General features: G+C 40.1%; 1 protein-coding gene across 1 annotated transcript; it reads left to right on the forward strand.

Annotated features, from left to right (window-relative positions):
- The first annotated feature begins 310 nt into the window (after positions 1-310).
- LOC127652172 (protein PAT1 homolog 1-like) lies at positions 311-20,867 on the forward strand. The gene is made up of 18 exons (XM_052138243.1): positions 311-448; positions 1,214-1,313; positions 1,995-2,395; positions 6,641-6,721; positions 6,802-7,002; positions 7,115-7,216; positions 9,547-9,618; positions 10,900-11,099; positions 11,182-11,332; positions 11,630-11,744; positions 12,793-12,890; positions 15,332-15,391; positions 15,551-15,696; positions 15,795-15,954; positions 18,374-18,499; positions 18,607-18,698; positions 19,125-19,274; positions 20,300-20,867. The coding sequence occupies exons 1-18, from the start codon at positions 434-436 to the stop codon at positions 20,319-20,321; spliced, it is 2,292 nt and encodes a 763-aa protein (XP_051994203.1). The 5' UTR covers positions 311-433; the 3' UTR covers positions 20,322-20,867.
- The last annotated feature ends 6,537 nt before the right edge of the window (positions 20,868-27,404 follow it).

The following is a 27,404-nucleotide window of genomic DNA, read 5'->3' on the forward strand; positions in this document are numbered from 1 at the left end:
ATTTTTTTTAATAAAACTTACAGTTCCCAATAGGACTGTAATGATAACTAATATGATCAAATGTTTCTTTATAAATCAAAAATACATTTTTGTGGATTTTAAAACTCCCTACAGCACCCAGTTAGTTTTTTTAAACTATACAGAAGCAAAACATTATTCCAAAACAAGACTAGTGAAGTTCTGATAAAGCTTAAAACATCATCATCAATCGTAATAGGGCTGCACCACTGATCTATATATATATATATATATATATATATATATATATATATATATATATATATATATAATTATATACATAGATCAGTGGGCTGCACTGAACTCACGCCGCGTGCCACCGCTTTATCTCGCGCGTGAGGAATCTTGTGCGTGTCAAGCGCGCGCGGCGACTCGCGCAGGAGAATTAAACGATATCATTTTAACACACATATACATGCTCCGTCTTCAGGTAAATATTAGTCTTTTTTTATTACACCGCTAGCGTTGATTTCGCTGTATTTAAAGCTGAACTAGTGTGGAAAGTTACGTTTATATGCTGTTTATTACGATTTTTAGGGTAATTCAGAGCTTTGTTTTTCGTCATAACTGTTAGCGAGCTAAATACGGGGCCTTGCAGTCTGTTTTCTGCTAATGTTTATACAGAATAATGCGTAAAGGCGTAGTTTCCAGATACAATCTGAAGTAACCAACAAATACCTAACGTTTTGGGGTTAGTGTCGCCCAGATGTGTGATATAAATCCTTTGGCCTTGTTAGCATGTTAGCGAAGCTCTGCTAGCACGTCCGATACCAGGTCCATGCAAACGCGCTGTGATCAATTCGATTTTTCAGGCGTTGCGTAAATTGCGTTGTTATTTTATATAATCTCGTAACTGTGAGGATGTTAGCAGTCCTAAAGTGTTTCAGAAAGCTCTCTGTTAGATTTCTAATCTATACTATTATCTGCCATAAACACTTTGTAATTTACATTATCAATATTGGAAACGTGTTTGCACAGGTCTAAATTAATGAAATAAATCAATATTGAAAATAGAATGAATGCACTCTTCTGCTGAATAATGGTTTGTGGTGTGCACAAGCACAATCTGTGCACTTAGCTACAGAAGCATATTTTTTGAATCACTGTTTTCCACCTCTAAATGTCCCAATTTTCTATAGCAGTTATTGCAAATGTACCCTGTATTGCATCGGTGCACTTCTGTCTTGTTTTGTAGTCCTTGGACGAGGACTGCACCCTGGAGGAGGAAGGGTTGGTAGAGGAAGAAGATGAAATTGACCAGTTCAATGATGACACTTTCGGTGCAGGGGCAATCGGTAAGTTCAATGAAATGTTAGCCAATATTACATGGAGTACATCTGAATGTACAGTACTGTGTAAACGTCTTAGGCACTTAAGATGTTGCACAAAAGCACCTGCCTTAAGATGGTTAGTTATATCTTCAGCTTTAGTGTGCCAATAGGAAATATAAATGTTAGACTCCCAAACATTAATTTTGCAAATAGAAAAGATTAGAATAGAAGAACAGGGAGCCCTGCAACATATGTCATGACCCCCCACAAAGCCCCCCACTGAACATCGGGTCAGTCTGAGATTACAAGAAGAGACTGAAGCAATTGAGACACCCGAAATAGATAGAAAAACTGTGGTAAATTTTCCAAGAAGCTTGGAACATCCTATCTGCCAACAACCAAGAAAAACTGTGTCCAGGTGTATCTAGGAGAATTGGGGCTGTTTTAAATGCAAAGGTGATCACACCGAATATTGATTCAGCTTTTATATGTTTACTGGACTTTGTATGACATTAACTGATAAATGACAACTATTTATTTCATTATTTTTGAAGACATCCTCACTATGCAAAATTTTTCACAAGTGCCTAAATCTTTTGCACAGGACTGTATGTCTAAAATTAGAAGGCAGCTCACTAGGTTTTGGAAAAGAGACCTGAAATATTGAATTATAACGTCTCCATTTACAATAATCTTTCTTTTTAGATGATGATTGGCAGGAGGAGCATGCCCGCCTCGCAGAACTTGACGAAAGACGAGACGGCCCTGCGGGAGCCGGTGAACCCTCATCCACCTCAGCTGACCTCCCTCCTGCTGGCAGCACTGCCCACCTTTCCACCCTTCCTCCACCTGCCTCTTCCTCCCGCCTTTACTCTGATATAGATGAACGGGCAGGAGGAGAACTAGCGGAGCCACTGACTCACCTCATCCTGGGTTCGGATCCCGCCATTGCTGGAGTGGGCACGGCCAGTTCGAACAGATTTCACCTGCCTCTTATGCTGTCCAGCCAGGCTCATCCGTCGGCATTAGCTGGACAGTCTTCTCTCCTGTTGAGCTACCAACGACAGCAGCGTCTCATGCACAGTGGGTCGACTCCTCTCTCACAGGTTTGTGTCATAGTATGGCTCATATTATTAGAGAAGGGTCTGTCTGCATCCTGCAAAACTACTACAAGACATGCCCACTACAAGTTGCAACCCCTTCAAATAACCAGTGAAATGCTGAAGTCTTGCAACCGTTATGTTACAGTCACACAGTGTGTTTGTTGTATTTATTTGGCATCCCGCAGCACACCTACCCCTAGCCCTAAAGGCTCCTGCACACATTCTAAGAATTTAAAGACCGAATATGTAAGATGTCATTTAGAAAAAAAATATGTCCAAAAGGGTGTTTTTGAGTATGTTTCACTGGTTCCTAACAGCTCACCAGGGCAAATGTTCAGGAAAAACTTTGTACCGTCTGCTAAACATCTTATTGCCTTTGGTCACATCATCGGTAGGTGTGACCTGGAGCACCACCTACTTTGAGGCCAACAGCTAATTCCTGTTCAGTCAGTTAAGATCAGTTAACATGAACACACTGGTGTGTAGATTTCTAAGCATGCTTGCATCTGTATGATTGTTCATGTAGAGACATTTTGAACTGTGCCTGCATTGGTATGTTGTGGGGTAATCACTGGCATGCCAGCAACGGCGAGAAAGGAGTAGATAATTTTTTTTTCACATGAAATTCCACAGTGTGTTTTCATCAGCTGAATGGGAGGCTAAACAAGACTGCAGTATAACCAACAGAATATTACAGCACATGCAAGCCATTCATGCATCACGAGCGGCAGCACTTCACAATGGCACTTCCACTGCACATTATGGTTCAACTCCCTTTACTTTTCTGAGCTTGCATTTCCACTGCAGTTTAGTCCCACCTCAACGTGGGTGGGATTATAGGCTGATCTTCATAGTTGCGCATCTTAAATATGACACAAACTGACCAAAACAATAACACGACTGCTAGCTGTTAGCTACTAGCCCATTGTGCTGCATAAAGCAGTTGTTGTATACTGATTTTTTTCACACAAGTGTAACAGTTAACTTGGCCTGGTTGTTTTAGAAGCAAATTTTCCAGTAGCTGGTCAAACAAATAAAGTGAAGCTTTCAATCAGAGTATAGAGTTAATGTAACAAAACGTACCATCCTCTATCGTGGATTAACGCCAGTCCAGCGCACTCTCCCTCCCATTGCTCGCCGGTTTAGATAGCGTCCATTTGGTCGTACCACTTCCACTTTTCCTTGATGGTTCTGTAGTCACTTAAGTTTTTTTTTTTTTACTTTCCCCTACACTGTTGGTAGGTCCGGTGGCAGCCGTGTGCAGCCAACAGCTGAGACGCTTCCTGAGAGACTTTTTCGTTTCGCTCATTGTTAACGAGTGGACCGTCTGCACCTCGTTTATTGACCATGGCATGGTTTTGCGCACAGCCATTTATTTATTTTTTCACAATTTTGAAAGTCGCTTGAACAAATGATACTGTTATTGCTGTTGCTAACTTTAAAACTAGCGCGTTGACGTCGCGTGTTGGAAATCCAGTGACGCTGGTAGTGACGATTCTCCCTGACCAATCAGTGATCTGCAGGATTTTGACGTCACATTTAGTGTCGGCTCTGCTCGCTTGAAAACTTGACCGAGGTTGTACTAAAAAAGTACCTGGTACCAGGTACTATCCACCGTGGAAAACCCCCAACAAGTGAGAAGAGTTGAGTACCGTGCAGTGGAAAAGCCCCTTAAGTCCATAGTGACTCTCCTCAATCTGGGTGGAGGACGAATCTCAGTTGCCTCCGTGTCTGAGACCGCCAATCCACGCATCTTATCACGTGGCTTGTTGAACGTGAACCACATTATAGCGACCACGAGGAGATTAACTAATATGACTCTACCCTTCCTAGCAACTGGGCCAATTTGTTTCATTAGGAGGCCTGGCTGAAGTCACTCAACATGCCCTGGATTCGAACTCATGACTCCAGGGGTGGTAGTCAGCGTCTTCACTTGCTGAGCTACCCAGGCCCCCCAGGCACACCCTCCTTAAACCATAGTCGCACTCAAAATTACATTAAAATATTGAAATAATTTTTTTTTTTATTCAAAATATAAATTAAACCTGGACATTTTGGGGGGGGATTTTGCAGGTGTGATTCACATAAAAGGGCCAAGTAGTTGATCAGCTTGTGCTGTGTGAATGGCTTGCACGCACAGCCCGAGTCTCGTCACACTTTAAAAGTGTTAAGTCTCCAGTTCAGCTGATGAAAACATGCTGCTTTTACTGATCTTGTGTGAAAACGACTCGTAGAATGAGGCATGAAGTCATTGATAACACATTTTAATGTCATACTAGATTATGTTTTCCATGTTGTCTTGAGTACCCTGATGTTTTAAATGTACCTCTAAATGCCTCCCACACCGGTGTGTCTGGTGTCTGAATGTTCGCAAACAGTATATCGTAATTACTGTGCCACTAGCCACCTATTCAAAAATAAAAGTTGTTTTCAAAACAGATTCCTGAGTACGCACTCTGTATGGAGGTTGGAGATAAACAAAGAGATAATCTCGACCTGGTTGAGGAACATTGGGGCCGGTCTAAGCGGGTCGCTCAATAAACGCAGGAATTTTTATGGCGCACAGAAACGGTGCTTAAAGTTTTCTAGAAAATTCTTATTCTACAAATAAGAATGGCTTATTTGTAGTTGTCTCTTCATATTAAGCTGGTATAGGAATGTAAAACAGTTAAAGGATGGGCAAGGAGGAGGCGAGAACCGGCTTGTCAACATAAATAATATTTTAATGTAAACTTAAACCAAAAGCACAAACATAAACACACATGACGGCCATGTCCGTAATTCTCTCTCTCCCGAACCATCGTCACCGGCCGCCTTTATCCCTCAACCGGCCTTTATCCCTATTCCGACCGGCCCCGCCCCCCTCCGCTCCACACTCCTCCCGGCGTTATCTCAGGCCGGGGTGCCACCGGCATGACGTACACCCCCCCATCCCTGGGGCGGGGTGTATCATGCGTCCGGCGTGGTCATCCCCGCCTTCCTCGCCCTGGGAGGAGACAGGAGGGGAAGACAACAACAAAACAAAATAGGCGAGGGAAAAGGCCAACACGGTGCGACAGGGAGAGAGAGAAAAAGCTCACTCACCGGTTCTCTGATGTACCGTCCCGTGGTCCTCGAACACTCCTCCACACTCAGGCGGATGACAGCCGCTCCACCTCCGGGCGAACCGGAGCGAAACCGTTGACCCCCAGCGGGTAGAACGCGCCTCCGCTTGTCTGGCGGCAAATGGGGACACTCCTCCGCCCCTGGCAGCGGCTCTACCGCTCAGGGCGGTCGGAGAGTTTCTTCCCTCCTCCCCTCGTGGACGGCGGTCTTCTCTCGACCCCTCCGTGTCTCTGGGGACGGCAGGGCACTCCTCCGCCCACAGCAGCGGCTCCCTCGCTCCAGGCGGTCGGGGTATCCAGTCCCCACTTGCCTCGCGGATGACGGCCGTACCTCGCATCCGGGCGGTCGGGCGACTCCGTCACCCAGCAGATAGCAGCGGCGCTCCCCTGGGTGGACGGCAGTGTCGAGGACTCTGCGATGGGCATCCCTCCTCCTTCCCGGGTTTCGGCACCAATGTAAAACCGTTGAAGTATGGACAAGGAGGAGGCGAGAACCGGCTTGTCAACATAAATAATATTTTAATGTAAACTTAAACCAAAAGCACAAACATAAACACACATGACGGACATGTCTGTAATTCTCTCTCTCCCGAACCATCGTCACCGGCCGCCTTTATCCCTCGCGCGCCTCATCAGGCCGATTGGGGACCGGGCGCGCGATATTCCGACCGGGCCCTGCCCCCCTCCGCTCCACAAGGAGAAAGTATTTTAACACAGAAATTGACATACTTCAGCATTAACCCAACCCCTATACCCAAATAGTTTGTAAAATTATTAAATATACCGCCGACGAAATATGAAGAGGTTAAAAAGTTAGCGGAATGCTAAGCTAAAAGGCTAACCGGTTAGCCTGTTAGCTAATGGGAGAGAACAGAACAGGGAAATTTTATACATCTATATCTTCGGTATAATAATATGAATTGTGACGTATTATTCTTTGTCTTATTTACACATTTACTGTAAGACAACATGAATCTTGAAGCGTTTGCATAAGGTTTTAATAATTCTTTTAGCCAATAAAATCACTTTATGACAGGGGGTTAGGGGGGTTATTGGAGTGGATGTGTCATGGCCTAAAATTTTTTAACTGACATTTTCTCTTTCCCCATACCCCCAATCCCGCTTTCCCATCTAACTTCCACAGATAAACACTCACAGTATTTGGGAGAACAGTATGGGCTTCAGTCCTGTCAGTGTTAACTCTGGACTTGTCACTCAAACAGAGGTAAAACACTTGTGTATATAAAGATTGCAGTTAGGATTATTGTCTTTCTGTGCATAGTTTCTAAAATCTTTTGTTCTCAGGATAGTCCACTGCTGTCCATTATCAAAGAGGTTGGGCTTCCGAAGCACCCTCATGCACTCGGCAGAGAGGAGGGGCGGGATTTTTCAGAAAGGGTTCCGCCTCCTAGGTCCAGCTCACCTGTGATTGGAAGTCCTCCTGTTAGGGCTGTGCCTATTGGGACCCCACCAAAACAACCCATGAGTCAAATTCTTAATCAGCAGGTAAGATTGTCCTTTCCAAAACAAGTTTCCTTGCTGGTTTGCTTCAATCCAGATCGCTATGAATTTAGATGGTTCATTGGCTGTATGTTGTGCGCTCTCTGTGTCTTCCCAGAACAATCACGCTTCAGCAGTTCACGTGAGAGCATCTGTGCCACTGCGCTACCCTCCTCCCTTCCCTGAGCATCTGTCCCCCAACAATCTCCTTAGCATCACTGTGAGTGCCACTCCAGACTGCCTGACTGTTTCTAAATCAGTGCACCCTCAACCATTTTCAAATCCTCTCTCAATAGAGTGCAACAGTCTGGTTCTGAAAGTAAGAAATCCCATAAATGTTTTCCATAGGGGATTTGAGTGTTGACGATCGCTTATTGACCTTTTAAAAGACAGATTACTGTGAGCTCCGATGTTGTTAATTGATGGGATATGCTTCTGTAGAAACGTCAGTTACTATAAATATAAGTATTGTCAACGTAGTAAATTGTTATGTGGGCTTATTAATAAAAGAACATGTTTAACAAGTCCCATTTACTTAAACCGTCTAACATTTAAATGCAAAGTAAAACAATAGTCCTACATTACGGTAGCCAGCATAGCCATCTCTAGCACTGCTTCACAATACTGCTGCCAAGTGTTATACGGTAATGTAATGTAATATAAATAAATGTTAATAATAATAATAATGAAGTAGCAGACATATAAATGATACAACACACCGGTAATCAATGGACATTATGTGTTAATATACCGATAATTGCTGTAAATCTAGTTGGTGCCGCTATCTGTCCCTCTGAAAACCATTCAAACTGGTTTACAGCACGGATTATTTGGAACTATTGAGAGCTACATGAACCACGTTATCATGTGTCGGCGAGATCAAAGAGTGTCGCAACTCTTTTTCAATGGCTCTGGTCTACGCAGCCTTCACAAATCGATCGGATGAAGGTATCTCAGTAGACAGGATGTGACAAGAACGTTGGATTCCGACGTGCCTTGATCACTTCCTACCTCCTGAGGCCGCATTTTCCTGGTTTCGGAAGCAGCCAATATGGAAAGAAATATATTGCATTCCAAAGCCACTTTTTGTGTTGCCTTATCAATACTGTAATGCATTTTAATGATCTGAATTATCATTTTTATAATATGTTATATTTATAATTATTTAAATATTACTGTTTATAATTATTGTATAATTTTATATTGAATTATTGTTATTTGAGGGTCTTTCTCTGAGAATATTTATGTATGCGATTTAATTGCAAATAATCTGCATATGTAATTCATTTGATAAAAACAAATGTAATCGATTGACAACCCTAATTTAAATCAATTGTTTTTATACCTCAGAGCAGGTTGGTTTGTTTCATGACTTGGAACTCATTTACATAGGATTTTCTGAATGGGAAAATATTTCTGGAACCAAGCTGTTTGAAAGAGTAGGCGTGCAATATATGTGAGTATGTAAAATGTACATGATGAAGAAGGATCAACTGTCTATAGATTGAAATTCAGTATGTGATCCATGCGGCACATTCTCATAATATTCTGTGTGTGTCGGTCAAATATCAGAACATTTTTAAATGGTGTTTTCCAGATATTTTTATTGTAATTTTTCTTCTCAGTTAATTAGTGATTAATACATTTGTCTAAATGATCACTAGTGAATCAGTCTAAATTTGAATGAATTATTTTTATTCTATTAATTTAATGATTAATCCTCGTTCAGTAATCACAAGTGACTAAAAAGGTCATTAAAAAAGACATGGAAATTCATTGTAAAAAAAAGTATGGCAACCCTGCACGATTTGATGAATTTGTAAGCATTTACTATCATTCTTAAAGAGATAGTTCATCAAAAAATTAAAATTCTCATAATTTACTCACCCTCATGCCATCCCAGATGTGTATGACTTTCTTCAGGAGAATGCAAATGAAGATTTTTAGAAGAATATATCAGCTCTGCGGATCCATTCAATGCAAGTGAATGCTGATCAGACATTTTGTAGCTCCAAAAATCACAAAGGAGACATAAAAGTTATCCATAAGACTCCAGTGTTTAAATCCATATCTTCAGAAGCAAAATAATAGGTGTGGGTAAGAAACAACAATAATTAAGTCCTTTTTTTACTCGAAATCCCCACTTTCACTTTCACATCTGAAAGTCACATATGGAGCCTGTTTACTTTCACTTTCACGCCTGAAAGTTAAAGTGGATATTTAGAGTAAAGAAGGACTTGAATATTGTTCTGTGCTCTGCTGAAGAAAGTCATACACATCTGGGATGTCATGAGGGTGCATAAATAATGAGATTTGTTTTTGGGTGAATTATCCCTTTAACTACCTCTTGCATTATTAAAGTTATCCTCAACAATCTGAAGGTCAAGCTGTAATGCAGTGAACGATGTTTTTTAAATGTTTGCAGGTTGATGCCTATTTGTTCATCCTTGGGTTGGCTTCAACAATCAGTGGCCACATATCAGTTTTGAATGGTTTTGTGTTTTAAAACAAGCTCTCTGATCTCACTCTGTCCTTTTTGTGTTTTCTCAGAACTCGCATTTGTCTCATCCTCCATTCCCTGTCCTCTCTCAAATACAGAGAGCACAACTGCTCAACTCTCAGGTGTGTAGATTTCATTTAAAAAAAAAAAAATGTTATATATATATTTTTGTGTATTTTTAATACAAAATAGTTTTAGATCTTCAGATGAGATATAACATAAAACAAAGGCAACCTGAGTTAACCCCAAATACAGTTTTCAAATATATATATATATATTTAGTTTGAAGCTAAAAAGTTATCCAACACCTATATCACCCATGATATAGAAAAACTAACTGCCCCCTTAAACTTAAACTTAATTGCTGGTTGTGCCCCCTTTAGCAGCAACAGCTGCAACCAAACGCTTCAGTTAACTGGAGATCAGTCTTTAACAATGCTGTGGGGGAATTTTGTCCCACTCTTCTTTGCAGAACTGCTTTAGTTCAGCCACATTGGAGGGTTTTCGAGCATGAGCTGCCCGTTTAAGGTCCTGCCACAGCATCTCAATTGGGTTCAAGTCAGGACTTTGACTAGGCCACTCCAAAAACTTTAATGTAGCTTCTTTTGAGCCATTCAGAGGTGGATTACTCCTACTCTTTGGATCATTGTCTTGCTGCAAAATCCAGTTTCAACTCATGAACTGATGACCGGACATTCTCCTTTTAGGATTTTCTGGTAGAGAGCAGAATTAATGTTTCCCTGAATTACTGAATGTCACCTTGAAACAGCAAACCATCCCCACACCATCACACGACCACCCCCATGCTTGACTGTAGGTATGATGTTCTTTTTATGGAATTGTGTTTGAGTTACGCCAAATGTAACGGGACCCCTGTTTTCCAAACAGTTCCATTTTCAACAGAACATTCTCCCAAAAGGTTTGAGTGTCATCAAGGTGTGTTTTGGCAAAATTCAGACAAGCCTTAATGTTCTTCTGGGTTAGCAGTGGTTTTCACCTCGCCACTCTTCCATGGATTGCATTTTTGGCCAGTGTCTTTCTGAAAGTGGAGTCATGAACAGTGAAAGAGTCCTGCAGTTCTGCTGAACCCCATTATGAATGCAGTTCCATAGATTTGGGGATTTAGTAACTAAAGGGCAAATACTTTTTCACACAGTTGGTATTGTAAAACGTTTTTGCTTCAATAAATATAATTATCATTTAAAAACTGTATTCAGTTTTTACTCATATTGCCTTTGTTTTATGTTAGATTTTGTTAGAATTTTTGAAACAATTTAGGATGAGATATATACAAAAACAGAAGAAATCAGGATGGGGCAAATACTTGTTCACAGCATTGTATGACAGACTCTCTTTTCATTGCTCATCCTATTATCTCATGCGATACTTTTTTGGTTGGTCAGTTCCAGCGTGGTCCTGGTCCAGCTCCTTCATTACTACATGGAGGTGTTGGGGGTTTTAGACCGTTCTTTGGGCAGTCTGGCCCAAGAGTGGGTCTCCACGGCCCATCTCTCAGCCACACACCCATCCGACATAACACCACCCACCTCCACCCGCAGCACCGCAGGATGCTCAACCAGAGGATGCAGAGCAGAGGCTCGGGGTGAGTACCATCAGTGTGGCCTGGAGGAAGCAACACTTTAAAATGCCTCTTGTAAATGTTTCTCTCTGCATCTCATGCTCAGAGATCATGTCGGAGGGAGAGGTGTTGGGGAAAGGAAAAACAGAGACCCCTATAGTAATCTGATGACTCAAAGAGAGAAGGAATGGGTAGCTCGAATACAAATGATGCAGCTTCAAAGCACCGACCCTTACCTGGATGACTACTATTACCAGGTAATGACACTTCAACATTTACTCATTTGAAATGAAAGGGATAGTTCACCCAAACATGAAACTTCATGTCATCTTGTCATTCCAAAACTGTGGAGCACAAAAGGAGCATTTATGAAGAATACTTTTACTTTTCCATATAATGAAAGTAAAAAGGGACAGGGGCTGTCAAGCTGTAAATGAAGTCTATTAAAAGTTTTACATGCAGTATAAAAGTTGAGTGATGGATTAGTGCAGCAGAATCTAAAGAGGCTGTAGCTTTAATCGCTGTTTCTGGTGTATGATATCTATTCTTTGCAGAATTACTATGAGAAGATGGAGAAGCGTCAGGAACGGGACAGAGACCATAGAAAGGAGCATACCACCAAACTCATCACTCCTCAGGTGGCTAAGCTCGAGCACACCTATCGCCCAGGTACAAACAACACACAGCACAGTCAGTGGCGTCTGTCAATCTCTTTCATGTCAGTTAGTATGATAATAATGTAGTCCTAACTTAATGTCACAAAACATTTAAAGGAATGGGACACCCAAAAATGAACTCTCATCATTTACTCACCCTCATGCCATCCCAGATCTGTATAACTTTCTTTCTTCTGCAGAGCACATGTGAAGATTTTTAAAAGAATAATTCAGCATTGTATGTCCAAACAGTGCAAGTGAATGGTGACCTAAACTTCAGAGCTCCAAAAAGCACAAAGGCAGCATAAAAGTAATCGATACGACTCCTATGGTTCAATCCATGTCTTCAGCAGTGATATGATAGATGTGGCTGAGAAACGGGTGAGAATACTGTAGTCCTTTTTTTACTATAAATCTCCACTTTTAAACAGCCCTTCTAAGCACGTTCACTAGAGGACCGAGTTCTTCGATTTGTATTCTTCGTGAATATCGACACTTACTGGGTGAGGGGAAAAAAGGGAGGGATAATGGAAAGAAAAAGAATAAATAAATCATATTTGCACAACAGCACAGTAGGTGACGATATGCATTAAGACCTCTCGTGAACGCACATATGAGGGCGGTTTGAAAGTGAAAATTTATAGAGAAAAAAAAGGACTAAAATATTCTCACCTGTTTCTCAGCCACACCTATCATATCACCTCTGAAGACACTGATTTAATCCTTGGAGTCATATGAATTACTTCTATGCTGCATTTATGTGCTTTTTGGAGCTTCAAAGTTTTGGTCATGATTCACTTGCATTTTATGGACCTACATAGCTGAGATATTTTTCTAAAAATCTTAATTTGTGTTCAGAAACAATCAATAAGTCCTTTTTTACTATAAATCTCCATCTTGTCCAGCTCCGACCAGTAGGTGGTGATATGCATAATAGAATGTGAATTGCCAAAAACAGAAGAAGAATGTAAAAGTGAAAGTGAAGATTTATGTTAAAAATTGGAGTTTCTCAGAAATGTTGTTTATTTAAATACCCTGTGTGCTGTTTGTGTGCTTCACAGTGCAGTTTGCTGGCTCGCTAGGAAAACTCACCGTATCCAGTGTAAACAATCCAAGGAAAATGATTGATGCTGTGGTGACCACACGCAGTGATGACGAGGTCAGTTCTTGTAGTGGCAGCTAAAGCACAGAGCACATTGGTCTAATCTCGCATGATAATTAATAATTTTGTTCATTTCTATCTGTTTATATTGTTAGTTTGTTTGTTTCTTTAACCCTCCTATTGCATTCTGAGAATTTTTTGCCCGAGGGCGGTAAATAATAATAAAACAAATAATAATAATCATAATAGTTTTTAGTATGGAAAGCAAAATAAATATATATACACCGATCAGACACAACATTAAATCACTTGCCTAATATTGTGTAGGTCCTCCTCGTGCCGATCAGCAGTTACAGAAATAATCAGTTACAGACCAGCACGTCTGGCACCAACATTCATCCATGAGATTATCTAATCAGCCAATCATGTGGCAGCAGTGCGTAAAGCTTCAGTTAATGTTCACATCAACCATCAGAATGGGGAAATATTTGATCTCAGTGATTTGGATGATTGTTGGTGCCACACAGGCTAGTTTGAGTATTTCTGTAACTGCTGATCTCCTGGGATTTTCACACACAACAGTCTGTAGAATTTACTCAGAATGATGCCCAAAACAAAAAACATCTAGTGAGTGTCAGGTCTCATTATATTATATGTTTACACACTGCCTGGTTAAAAAAAAGTTGCCATTTGGATTTAAATAATGGTTAGGATCTGCGGTTGCTTCAATTGGTCATGTCTAGGCTCTGCAACATGCGGCGATAAAATGAAGTCAACTGACTACCTGAATGTACTGAATGACCAGGTCAGACGCGTTACTAGACCTCTTTTACTGGGGCACGTGCCCCAGTAAAAGCTCACGTATGAGTTTTAACAATTTACTTTATTTGTCAGTGCATTCATTTAGATCCATTTCTTTTTTTCTGGGATTATCAATCTAAATGCAACGCTTGTAAAAGCAACGCAGTTTAACCGAAAACACAAATCTGATGCATGCTTGCAGAAATCCATGTCCATGCAGCTGTCGCCTGTTCACTTGTTATAACCAAAGCCACTGCGCGCGCACACACACACACACTCGTACACACACACTAAGTCCAGGAGCCAGTTGCACCAGCTATACGTAAGTTGCAACTTTGCCTAGTTGTGGCGTAATTTGGCACTAAGTCACAATTTACTCACTACTAAATATTTGAGAATTGCACCATTAAACTTAGGTAGGACGTAACCTTATGTATAAACTAAATATTTATGGAAGCCTCCAACCAGGAGTAATGGTTGGAATAAAAAATGACTAATTTAATGACATCAATGTGCTCTTGTTTAGCGTGATAGTCTTTTATCATTTCGACATATGATGTTGCCATTTACTCTCGTTTACATTTACAAGAGAGAGAAAAAAAACATTCTTTTAAGCTCTTCAGCATGAAATCATTCAAACGGTGCAGTTTTCAGGGTGTGTCTTCCGGTGTCAAGTGTCAACATGTACGAAATATAGAAGATATTAAAATTAATAAATGTCTATTTTTCCAGCCTGTTGTATTAGCATTTATTTATCACCCCTTATTTATTTTAGATACAGTTCCTATATATTCTTATTTACACAGGGCAAATATACTATTTATTAAATCTACTTTTATTACGTATCACATTAATGGGGATATCATTTATTACAGCTGACAGTTGCACGAGCAGACAAGGTTTGAGCATTAACCGTAACCACTCCGTAAAGTCTTCTCCAGCACATCCCAAAGACTTTCAATAGAGTTAAATCGGGACTCTGTGGTGGCCAATTCATGTGTGAAATTGAATCCACTTGCTCCCTGAACCACTCTTTCACAATTTGAACCTGATGAATCTTGCAATTGTTTTCCTGGAATATGCCGTCAGGGAAGAAAAAAAATCCATTGATGCGATAACATGGTCAATCAGTACATTCAGGTAGTCAGCTGACTTCATTTTATTGCCAAATAACATTGCTGAGAATAGACCTGACCAATTGAAGCAATCCCAGATCATAACCATTATTTAAATCCAAACGGTGACACTTTCTTTCTTTTGGTTTAATAATATTTTTAATTCTCACATTAGCTGGTCATAAAAATTGTATGTTATGTTATTTTAAATAAGTTCATTTAAATGTTGATAAATATGTCCTTGCATGTATCACACTGGTTTGGTTGTATATTTTGGAATGTCAAAGAATTTCTCAATTGTATTATTTAAAAAAATAAAAAGACATATTAAATAATAACTTATTTATTTTTCTCTTTTTACATGTATGAACAGTTAAGAAGTTATTAATGGCTTACAATATGGTTTTAGATGAGAACCATCAGGTTATGAATGATTTATAAGCTTAAATTCCACCGGATCAAAATTGACCCGCTAATGCAAAAGGTGTATGCTGATTCTTAACACAAGAGGAGGGTTAAATTGTATTCAAATGTAGCATTTCATATGTCATGTGGTCACTGATTGTTTCTGTCACATTTAAGGAGAAACGTGAGAAACAGGTGTGGAATAAAAGACGGCAAATCCTTTACACTGTGGAGAAGGTAAGAGACCATTATCAATTTTAACTCTCCCTGTGTTTTCGTTCTGATAGGATCAGTCTCAAATGTATTTCCATACATGACAGCAGTGTCCTGTGTAATGCATTAATATGTATTTATAATCTGCAAATATTCTACATGAGCAAATATTTTATTATGCAGATGTACAGTCTATTGCTAGAAGTGCAAGACTTTGAGAAGAAGTTCTTGCAGACCCCTGAGCACCAAAGAGACACCCTGCTAGAACAGCACAAAACCCACACACTGCAACTCTACAACTCCCTCAGAGAAAAAGAGTGGGATGACCGGTGAGCAAGACCTACATTGATTCATTATTCAGATAATATGGAGCCCAAGATCAGGCCCAATGTAACATTTCATTGGTTTCCTCTCCATCCTCCTGCAGAGTGAGTGATGAGCAGTGTTTAATGATCATGTCTGTGCGCAAGGGGAAACGCCTAATCTCCAGACTCCTCCCCTTCCTGCCACAGCCCCAGGCTGCTGCTATTATCATGGCAATAGCCAGGAACCTTCCAGCCCTGGCCAAGAAAGACAAGCAAGACCAGGTAAAATTATACATAATGTATTTTTTGTCTTCTATGGGGCATTCACACTTGCAACGTTTTATTGCTGGAGGTCTCTGAATGGCTCTATTGTTAGTCACAGCATAGCATTCCTATTGCTGGAAGCTTTTAAGGGATAGTTCACACAAAAATGAAAATTCTCCCATTATTTACTCACCCTCATGCCATCCCAGATGTGTATGACTTTATTTCTTCTACTGAACACAAAGTTAGTTATTTTGTAATATTTATTTAACCAGGATAAAAAAAACTACTTGAGATAAAAATCTCTTTTATAAGAGTTTACTGGCCAAGACTTCAGCACTGACAAAAACGACAGATAACATAACATGAAAGTACAATATACACCCTCACCCCCACCAAAAAGAGAGACTAAATGATAAAAATAATTAAACCAAAGGGGACAGAACAAAGCAATGATCAATTCCAGTCAAATATACCAAAGGCAATTTCCAACTTGACTGTACTCAATGTTAACAAGTGCCATAAAAGCAGCCAGTGGAGGGAGCACAGTAAAGATATTTAGAAGAATATTTCAGCTCTGTAGCTCCATAAAATGCAAGTAAATGGTGACCAGACCTTTGTCGCTCCACAAATCACGAAGGAAACATAAAAGTTATCCATAAGACTCCAGTGGTTAAATCCATATCTTCAGAAGTGATATCATAGGTTGTGGGTGAGAAAGTCTTTTTTTTTTTTTTTTCACTTTCACTTTTAGATCTGAAATTGAAAGTTAAAGTGGAGATTTAGAGTAAAAAAGCATTAATATTGTTCTGTTTCTCATCCACACCTATTACATTGTTTCTGAAAATATGGACTTAAACACTGGAGGTTTATGGATTATTAAGATTACGCTCATATCTTAATGCTATGAAATGCGTCGGGGAAGGCGGTCTTTCCCGATCCTATTCTTTCAGGGGGAAAAGACCCTGCGGAGGCCACATCCTGCCCAGAATTATGGGAGATGACATGTGGCAAATACACCTCGTGGTTTGTGAAGCTGCATGTGGGAGCGGCATGGTGGTAGGTCCTGCCTGATGAGGGAGGAGCTCTACAAACACTGTGTCCAGGGGCAGTGGGACTGCCCAAGGGATATGCGGGTCCACCGACGTAGCCCAGTTGCTTGAAAGTTGAGGGTTGAAAGTCTGATGGCAGGAGGGGGTGATTATCACACGGTATGTGCCTACATGCCCATCTCGGGACTTGAGTCTGAAGCCAGTGCTGAAGCGGTCTCATATGCATCAACCCAAGCAGTGCGACCACGGCTGAGGATACCGTATGCCCCAGGATCCTCTGGAATTGTTTTAGAAGAACCGCTGTGCTAAGCTCGCAGAGAGCGAGGCACCTGAGCACTGACTGCACACTTGTTGGTGAGGCGCGCTGTCATTGAGACGGAGTCCAACTCCATGCCGAGAAAAGTGATGCTCTGAACTGGGGTGAGCTTGCTCTTTTCCCAGTTGACCTGAAGCCCTAGGCAGCTGAGGTACCTGAGCACCTGGTCCATGTGAGCACATAGTAACTCTCGAGAGTGAGCCAGAATGAGCCAGTCTTTGAGGTAATTGAGTATGTGGTTGCCCACTTCCCGTAGCGGGGCAAGGGAACACGGACAGGCCAAAGGGGAGTACCTTGTACTGATACACCTGGCCTTTAAACACGAACCATAGAATGGGTTGGTGTCGAGGCAAGATGGAGACGTGTGGGGGTGGGGTGGGGTGGCTGAAGTGGCGTTCACCTTCAGGAAGGAGAGCCGCGACCGCAACACTGCCATGCTCATGTTCTCGCAGTGAGTGCATGAACCATCCACAAACGCCGCCTCTGTGTGATTGCTGCCCAGGCACACGAGGCAGCGTCTGTGGCCGTCAGTCTTGGAGAGATATCGACCGCATCCAGGAACTACACAGAGGCGGAAGGGCGTTCAATGCCTTGTATTGCTTGTCTTGTGTATTGCTCTTTTATGAGTGAAAACTCAAACTCTTTCAGGGAGGGGAAAACACTCTTAGGCAGTGAAAGCGATGTCGAAGCGCCCAGGGGCGTGGACTGCACAGCATGCAGAGAGAGAGAATGCCGCTGGAAACGTGCCATAAGATCCAACAGCAGTGCTTCTTGCCAACAGAGGTGAGTGGAACAGTGGTGAACTTCAGCTTGCTGTTGCACAACCGCTCCACTCCAAAGAAAAAATCTGACAGACGCACGCCCGCTTTCCTTTATACCGTATGTCCGGGGGCGGAACATGCAAATTCTGTCTGCCAATTTCTCATTGGCCTTTTCTCAAGTTCAGAGGTACACAAGGGTCCCAAGGAAGACCCCTTGTGTCACTTCATTCGACACAATGTCGAGTGAGTGACCGAAAGGGAACGAGAATTTGGCATCTTCGAACAACTTCTTTACTTTGTTCCTGTAGGTCCTGTGTTGGTTAGTTGAACCGGTCACGGTGGTAATCCAGTCCATGTCGAGCACCTCCCTCACCGACCTCCTGCAAGAGCTGCAGGGCAGTGAAGGACAGTTTCCCCTCGTGCTGCAAAATAAGGTATTGGAGTCTTCTTTTCGTCAAACGTATTAATATATGGATGCTATGTGGTGATTTGTTACTTCTATCTGTTGTAAATGAATTCACTGTGTTGTTGTGATTGTCAGTTTGGTGTGACGCTGCTCTATTTGATTCTGAGTGAGGGAGAGAGAATGCAGAGCTCTGATGCCAACTGCCAGCTCATGGATGACAACCGATGGTGAGCATCTACCTGCATCTTAAACTAATTACAAATGTTCCCTTCATTACAGATGCATAAGGTGTTAAATAAAACTGTACCATATAACGGTTGTTTTTGGAAAATGACATAAAAAAATTGGCATTTTAGTAGTTGTGTGTGAAAGGTTGCAATACATATAAAACATTGAAAGCCATTGTTTGTGTGAATAACAGATGGGGACCTTTACCAGGTAAATTACTTTGGCAAATGTATTGCATGTTAATGTCTAGACTTTGTCTTTATCTTTAGTTAATTTGGATAAAGTGTGGTTACTATTACTACTACTTGACCATCTTTTGTCATTGCGTCTCCTTTTTAACGGTTTAATTTCTTTACCTGTTTTCCCTCCAAATATACCTTTTCTTTTGTCCAATGTTTTTTTTTTTTTCAATCTTTGATGTCCAGGACTGAGTTGGTGTTCTCGGTGACGAGGGAGCTTTTGAAAGTCCCGTCTTCTGCTCTCTCATCTCCTCTGTTCACTCCTCCAAACCTTGTCTTGCTGTTCTCTCGATATGTGGACCGGCAGAGACTCGAACTCCTGCAGGAGAAGCTACAGTGAGTTTTTGCACTTAAATAATCGCCACAAGCTAAAGTTTGATATATTAAAAAATACATATTACGCTGAAATTACTAGTACGATTCACATAATGTTTCACAAGCTTTCGCTCACAGTTTTTCTAAGTACATTTTATTGGTATAAAATAGTAATATCTACTTAATTAACACTTTAATACAGTAACTTTTATTTGCAAATCTGATGTACGGGGCCTGGGTAGCTCAGCGAGTATTGATGCTGACTACCACCCATGGAGTCGTGAGTGTGCTGAGTGACTCCACTCAGGTCTCCTAAGCAAACAAATAAGCCCTGTTGCTAGGGTAGAGTCACGTAGGTTTACCTCCTCGAGGTCGCGATTAGTTGTTCTCGCTCTCAATGGGGCGTGTGGTAAATTGTGCATGGATCGCAGAGAGTAGCATGAGCCTCCACATTCTGTGAGTCTCCGCGGTGTCATGCACAACAAGCCACGTGGTAAAATGCATTGATTGATGGTCTCAGAAGTGGAGGCAACTGAGACTTGTCCTCCGCCACCCGGATTGATGAGTAACCGCGCCACCACGAGGACCTAGTAAGTAGTGGGAATTGGGCATTCCAGATTGGGAGAAAAAGGGTATAAAAAAAATCTTATGTGCGTGTTACTCAAAAAAACATTTTGACATTGTAAACTTTTTATAAACACATTTAATCAAGTATCACATGACATACGGAAGCCTTCCATAGGGAGCCTAATGCATGCTGTGTAGTCTATTAAATCACCTTGCATTAGTGGCATTTGAATCGAGATGCGTAGCTGCACATCTTAATCTTTTCTGCTATATTTACTTCACACAAAAAAAACAATCTGTGTAGATTAGGAACTTCGTTGCAAATATAGTGAATATTCAATATATCCTCCTGCCCTAGAAGACATGATGTTTGCTTTCATGTTCAGTGTTTGTTACATTTGATCAGAAAAGAAAATAGAAGTGGAGATGTCATTTGAGCATTTAGATTGACTTGTGTTTTTATTTATTTTTTCTCCCAGGATCACAGCCTTGTCCAGGTAGAAGTTTCTTCACACGTTGCTGTCGACGAGAGACTGACTATTAATGTATTTGTGAACGAGCAGTTTAATGTGTGGATATGTACTGGAGAGTGAGGGACAGTCCTGCAGAAAATTGTCACTTTCCTGTTCTTATAGTTACAATTGATAAGAATTACGTTTAAACGGTAAAGAAACGGTTGTCAATAGGTTTGTCGATATAGGCGATCAGGTATATACATTTTATCTTCCATTAGGGTCAACAATGAGCAGATAAAGCCATTGAAGGGACCTCACTAAATCCTTGCGTGGCAGTTGATATTTCCCATTGAAATGGCTCAATCATGAGAACATCAGACCTTATTTAAGACACATTGATTTGAGAAATTTGCTGTATATTAATATCTTAATTTTTCTTATACACTGCAGCTTGAGGTATGTTTGTGAAAGAGTGATTGTGCAAGTGTGTTTGAGTTTCAATGAAGGTTTAAACAAAGTCATTATTCATTTTTAAATATCTTGACATGATGCCTGTGATAAAACATGAAATTAAAACTTTCAATTATACAAAGTCATTGTTCGGTTGTGCTGTTTTGGTCTTCTCAGCTGGTGCAGTGCGTTCCCACAATACTCATTGATTTGAGTTTAGAGTAAAATTAAGTCAAATGCTTACATATAGAAATACAAGTGATTTGAACTTATGTGTAAATAAATTAAATGATGAGTATATTTGCAGAAATGGATTTATGAATGACAGATAAAGATCTTTACATAGAAATGGATGGATTGTAAATAATAAGTGAAATAGACCTCTAGAATAAGGCCAAATAAACTTGAACTGTATAATTCTGACTCTGATGATGTTCGAAACTGTCGTTAAAGGTAAAATTATAATATACAACCCCGTTCTGAAACTGGGACAGTTTGGAAAATGCTGATGAAGGCAAAAAAGTTATTTTTAAATCTATTCTCCCAGTGTTATTTTGGAAGCACAACTACACATTATTTGATGTATTACCTTTTGAATAATTTATTTTTAATTTACACTCATTTCAAATGACATGATTGCAACTCCAAAATAGTGGCGATAGGAGCGATTTAGGATTAATAATAATATGACAAGTTAAAATAATAAGGTGTTGTGAAACTGGAGATGATAAACAGGCGAGGCATTCGTGTTATAGTTTATAAGGTGCCTCCAAGAAAAGTCTAGTCCTTTAAGAGCAAGGATGAGTTGAGGCTCGCTGATTTGTCAACAGATGCTTCAGCAAACAATCCAGCACTTTGAGAACTGACCCTTATCTGCATGATTTTATGCACTGCTGCCACAAGATTGGCTGATAAGATAATCTCATGGATGATTGTTGGTGTCAGACGGGCTGGTTTGAGTATTTCTGGGATTTTCACACACAACAGTCTCTAGAATTTACTCTGAATGGTGCTAAAAACAAAAATCATCCAGTGAGCGGCAGTTCTGAGGATGGAAACACCTTGTTGATGAGAGAGGTCAACAGAGAATGGCCAGACTGGTTTGAACTGACAAAGTCTACAGTAACTCAGATAACCACTCTGTACAATTGTGCTGAGAAGAGTATAATAACAGAATCTCTGAATATTAGGCAGGTGGTTTTAATGTTGTGGCTGATCAGTGTACATTCAAATTCCTTTAACAAGTGAGATATGCTGCATCCAGACACCATCTTTTTCAGGGACGTCCCTGCATTTTCCAGCAGGACAACGCCAAAGCACACAGCAGTGTGCCCGGATTACAGGTGCATGTCTGTGTGAGCAGAGAGTGTGGGTGCTAGATTGACCCGCCTACAGTCCTAACCTGTCAACAACTGAGAATGTGTGGCACATTATAAAGCACACCATATGCCAACGGAGACCAAGTTCAGTTGTGCAGAACTGCATAATTGATGAATGGGGGAAAATTACACTGCCAAACTTAATAAACCTTTGTCTCCAGGGATCAAACGCTTATTAGAAGAAATGGGGGTGCTATCAGCATCCCCATTTCTATTTAAGACACATTAAATTAAAAAAAGTTATAAAAATAAAAAGTAATTGTTTAAATAGTACTACATCCGCAACTCAGAAGAAGTTGGAACAGTGTGTGTTTAATTAAATATTTTCACAGTTATAATAATTTGGCAAACGTACAGCTTGATTGGAAATGAAGGCCAATACAAATATTCTGCTCAAAAGTGATATTTACCTTAATTTTTCTCATATTTCATGATCTTCACTGACACTTTTGAAAAGTGCAATAACTTTTGAACAAAACGTTATTAAGGGCAAAATATTTTTTATTGTCATAATTAAAAACAAAACAAATTATAGAAATCATTTTATAAATATTTTAATATGGTTCAATCAATTTTGAAATGGTTTGTTTATTTTTGTCATTATTTGGATGATTGTTATTTAAAACATTTAACAATTATAGATTTTTATAGTTTACTATTGAAATTCTTGGTCTACTGAAAACAGTAACATTTATAAAAGGCATCTAAAAAATAAATTATCCAGTTATGATAAAATTCTATAAGTCTATAAATGTTTCTCTCCCCAATTTGGAATGCCCAATTCCCAATGCACTCTAAGTCCTCATGGTGGCGCAGTGACTCGCCTCAATTTGGGTGGTGGAGGACAAATCTCAGTTGCCTCCGCGTCTGAGACCGCTAAGTCATCATGTGGATGGTGAGCACATTACCACGGAGACATTGCACGTGTGGAGGCTTCACACCATTCTCCACAACTACACACAACTCACCGCACACCCACCGAGAGCGAGAACCACATTATAGCGACCACGAGGAGGTTACCCCATGTGACTCTACCTTCCCTAGCAACCGGGCCAATTTGGTTGCTTAGGAGACCTGGCTGGAGAACATTTCCTGAAGTTGAAGAAACAGACAGACAGACAGATAGACAGATAGACAGATAGAGGGAGGGACAGACAGACAGACAGATAGAGGGACGGACAGACAGATAGCGGGCCGGACAGACAGACAGATAGGTATATAATATCTTTATTTTTGTTATTTCGTACACTGCAGCATGAGGAATGTTTTAAAATAGTTATAACAGATTAGAGTTGTTAAAGGAATATTCCAGGTTCAATCCAAGTTAAGCTCAATCAATGAGTTACACAAAAATGAATCATGTTTACACATATTGTTTATGTCTTGACACTTTGAAAGAGTGAGAATTTTGGCTCCCATTCACTTCCATTGTGTCACACTGTAACCTCCATTTTTACTTTTTAAAGAAAAGAAGGAACAAGTCAAAATATTTTTTTTTTGTAATCAACATTATGCCACAAATGCTGTTCATTGAACTTAACTTGTATTGAACCCGGAACATTCCTTTAACAAATGCCCTCTGTCCCGCAGAATGTAAAATGTACATCATTTACATTATTCAGATTGATTAAAACACCATAAATAACATTTCAAAAGATACAAACTTTTAACTTCTAGAGCAACTAAGTTTGGAAAAAGCATATTTGTACAGAGAGACACTTTTGATTACTGATGATACTGATAAAATTCAGTTTTCAGATATCCTGGCCACTCTTTTACATGCATGTAGTATGAAATGCAATTGAAATGCAATTTTATCAAGATTATCAGTGTATAACAACATAAACTTCAGTCTGTTCCTCATACAAAGCTAAATAGCTTCAGAAGACTTGGAATATCACACTGACACTTTCATGTGTTTTTGTCATTTCAGAGGTTGACAATATTTCACTTTTCTAATACAGAAAAAAAAAATGGCCTGAATATTCAGCAAAAAATAAATAAATATATACATAGAAGAAAAAGGTCATACAGGTTTGGAACAACATAAGAGTGAGTACATGGTGACAGAATGTTCATGTTTGGTTGAACTATCCCTTTGAAATCCAATTCTGTTCTATATAAAATACTCAAATAAGACCCAACGACCACAGATTAAAGAACATGGGAAAACATTAAGAAATGCAACAGCAGGCACAGGATTCTTCTCTGTAACTAACAGAGCGTCGGGGAACGTCTGATGAACGTCTTAAGAGTGGAATATTGTCTGGTGGCCCTGTGTTACGAGATTCAGACTCTAAAGAAGACTCAGAGTCAGATATCTGCTTCTTCACAATTTCTTGAAGAAATTCTTCCCGTCTGGCAAAGCTTTTAATTTGTTTAATGAGATCTTGGCTGATTTGGTAGGTTTGATCTGGATCATAGTGCTTTGTCACATAAATGCTGCCAAACATGTTCATATTTATATCAAATGAAACAACGATTCGATCGGCGTTGCTTTCAGGTAATGTGAGTTTGTAACACTTTGTGACATATTGAGGTAGTACATTTTTGGCCTTACTCAAGTTGCCGATCTCATAGCACTGTTGCGTAGTATCAGGAAGAAGATTTCTTGCAATGAATTTAGTTCTTTTATGGAACTTGCGGAAGCCATATTGTCCATTTGCAGGATTGCACCATGGAGTCATCCTGTCATTACTATTAATCTGAACACATTCATTGGCAAACCACCACAGCAGGCTGAGACCATGTCTGGGATACGGCTGACCAAACCCGGACTTTCTCAGCTGTGATAAATCATTCAGTGTTTGTTTTTCCACCATGTTTCTGTCGATTCTGTTTTTGGAGAAATGTAAAGGGTACATTAAAAACAATGAGTCTTTATTCAAGAATATTGTATTGTTTTACAGTAGGGAGACCAGGGCAGGTTGTCACAAGGACTTTGCATGAATGAGTTTTCTCTAGCTGTGGTTTTGTATGGGGGTTTCTCAAATCTAGTGACTGTCATAAATTATATTTAATTAATTCTGTCCTCCAAAATAAAATTCCAGTGACATCATATTTTTGAAATAGCTGTTGGGTAAACAAGTGAACAAAACATGTTTTTTTTAATCAACATCAAATCGTAAAAATGAAGGTACCAAAGTGGTTTTCTCAGCGATGCCAAAGAAGAACCTTTTCAGAGAAGGTTTTTTAAAAGAACTAATTTTGAAGAAACGTTTTGTATAAATGATCATTTAAAATGTGTGGGGAAATATTGAGCATGATTTTATAAGTACATATTAAATGTAAGGAATCATTTGTGAAACACAAAATTAAATTATTTATGATTTTTTCTTTTTTTGTTTTTTACTAAAGCCAAAACGTTATTTTTTTAATTATTATCTGGAAAGTATTAACTTTGTATTTATCTGACAGCATGTATTTTTTGCACCATTATATTAATGTTGCATGTATTTTTCACAAAACTACATGCAGATATGTCTTTATTTCTTACTGTTAAAAATTAGCATGATCGCAATTAATCTCATGATTTCTGACCCTTTTTCAGAAACCGTTAATGCTAAATTTGGTATACGCTAACTATACTGTACTGTGGCATAACTTGGATTTTGCGGACCCCATAGCAAAGAAACTGTCGGGCCCACTCCTTGGGGGGCCTTGGTAGTTTCTCCTCACCCCTTAGGCCCGCTGCCATTTTTATGGTTTATTTTGGTTGACCGTTGAGGGCCCCCTCTTACCCCAGGCTCTAGGGCAGCTGCCCACCCGGCCCTCTCTGTAGTTACGCCCCTGATACTGTATTAATTTATTTATTATTATTTTTTACCACTTTTATTCCACTGATATTTTTCATGGACCCACTAGCACCCCCTTGCGTCCCCCTGGACCCCAGCTGGAAATGTCCTACTACCTTCAACTTCAACAAATGTAATTGGAAATCCCAGTACACTGGGTTTTTTCCCCATTTGCTGAGATATTGAGTTCTTACAAGTTGCTTTACACATATAAGTCAAATTTTGGTTTTAATAATAGGCAAAAAGAAACACATTTCTCCTGAAATTCTATTGTCTCCTAAAGTCTATTGTATTTAGAGAGATGAAGGCTACTCCATGCATTACTGCTTTAAAATAAATAATCTCCAACCAGGATAGAAAGGAAGTGGACAGCCAGATAAATCACAGTCTCTAGTTTGAGAAACTCCTCACAGGTCCTAAACTAGCAGCTTCTAAATACCAAAGACCTGCATTGCTGCAAGAGGTTTCTTGGACAAACATACAATTTTAAGAATACAACATTTAATTACATTAGAAACAGGAGGTCAATACACATATATGTCAAACTACATTGTGTTAATCTTTGACACAGTTAAAACATTGCCTACCTCAATAACAAGTGAAGTTTGATCAGTGGTTAAACGTGTTCAGACGGTCCCTCGTGCCTGAATGAACGGCTCCTTTCCAGAATAAAATGAAATATGCAGAATGGTAAATGGTCTGCACTTATATAGGGCCTTTTTTTAACCTTGAGAGTTTACCAAAGTGCTTTACACTGTGTCCCATTCACCCATTCACACACATTCGCACTCATACACCAAAATGCACCATATTGCAGTTCTTGTATAGTAACAGGGCAGAAAGTCTTGGAGAAGCTAGAGAGGAAAGGACACCGGCGGCAGTTTATGCAAGCTGCTGTGTTCATGATGCTGTGCCCTGCGGGCTTCCGTCATGCTGCGCATAGCACGATTGAAGCCCAAAGTATACTTCACCTGTCCGCGTTCCACAACGGTCCGCGCACAGTCTACGTGATATCATTTTTGTTATCAGGAATGTCCCCGGACGTGGACAAATGCGCATGCGCAAGTTTGACTGTTGAGATAGAAGAGACCACTAGGTGGCAATACAAAGAACATATCCTTCTCCATCGTTTTGTTGTTGTTGTTTTTGCTTTCTCTAATGGCGGATCCTCAGTTTTTCTTCTTCTTTATCCTTCAGACCGGATGTCCTGTAAATGACACAACTCGGTGCTTCCCTCTAGCATCTGGTAGCGTATAACAATGCAACTGTACCGCACATATGTCGAACGTGTCCATTCTCGCTCATCCACGTTAGGTATACTTTCAAAGCTGTGCGCACACAACGGTGCACGAGATGGAAAGGAACGCACAAAGTGACGCATACCTGGGCCTTTAGTTTATAAACAGAACTAGCACGTATAACTTTCTTCTTCCCAAAAAATCGAAATATTATGCATAGCGACGTTGAATACTTCATTTTTAATCAACTCAAGTAAAAGTACTACTA

The sequence above is a fragment of the Xyrauchen texanus genome, chromosome 11, assembly GCF_025860055.1.
Source record: "Xyrauchen texanus isolate HMW12.3.18 chromosome 11, RBS_HiC_50CHRs, whole genome shotgun sequence".
NCBI classification, from domain to species: Eukaryota; Metazoa; Chordata; class Actinopteri; order Cypriniformes; family Catostomidae; genus Xyrauchen; species Xyrauchen texanus.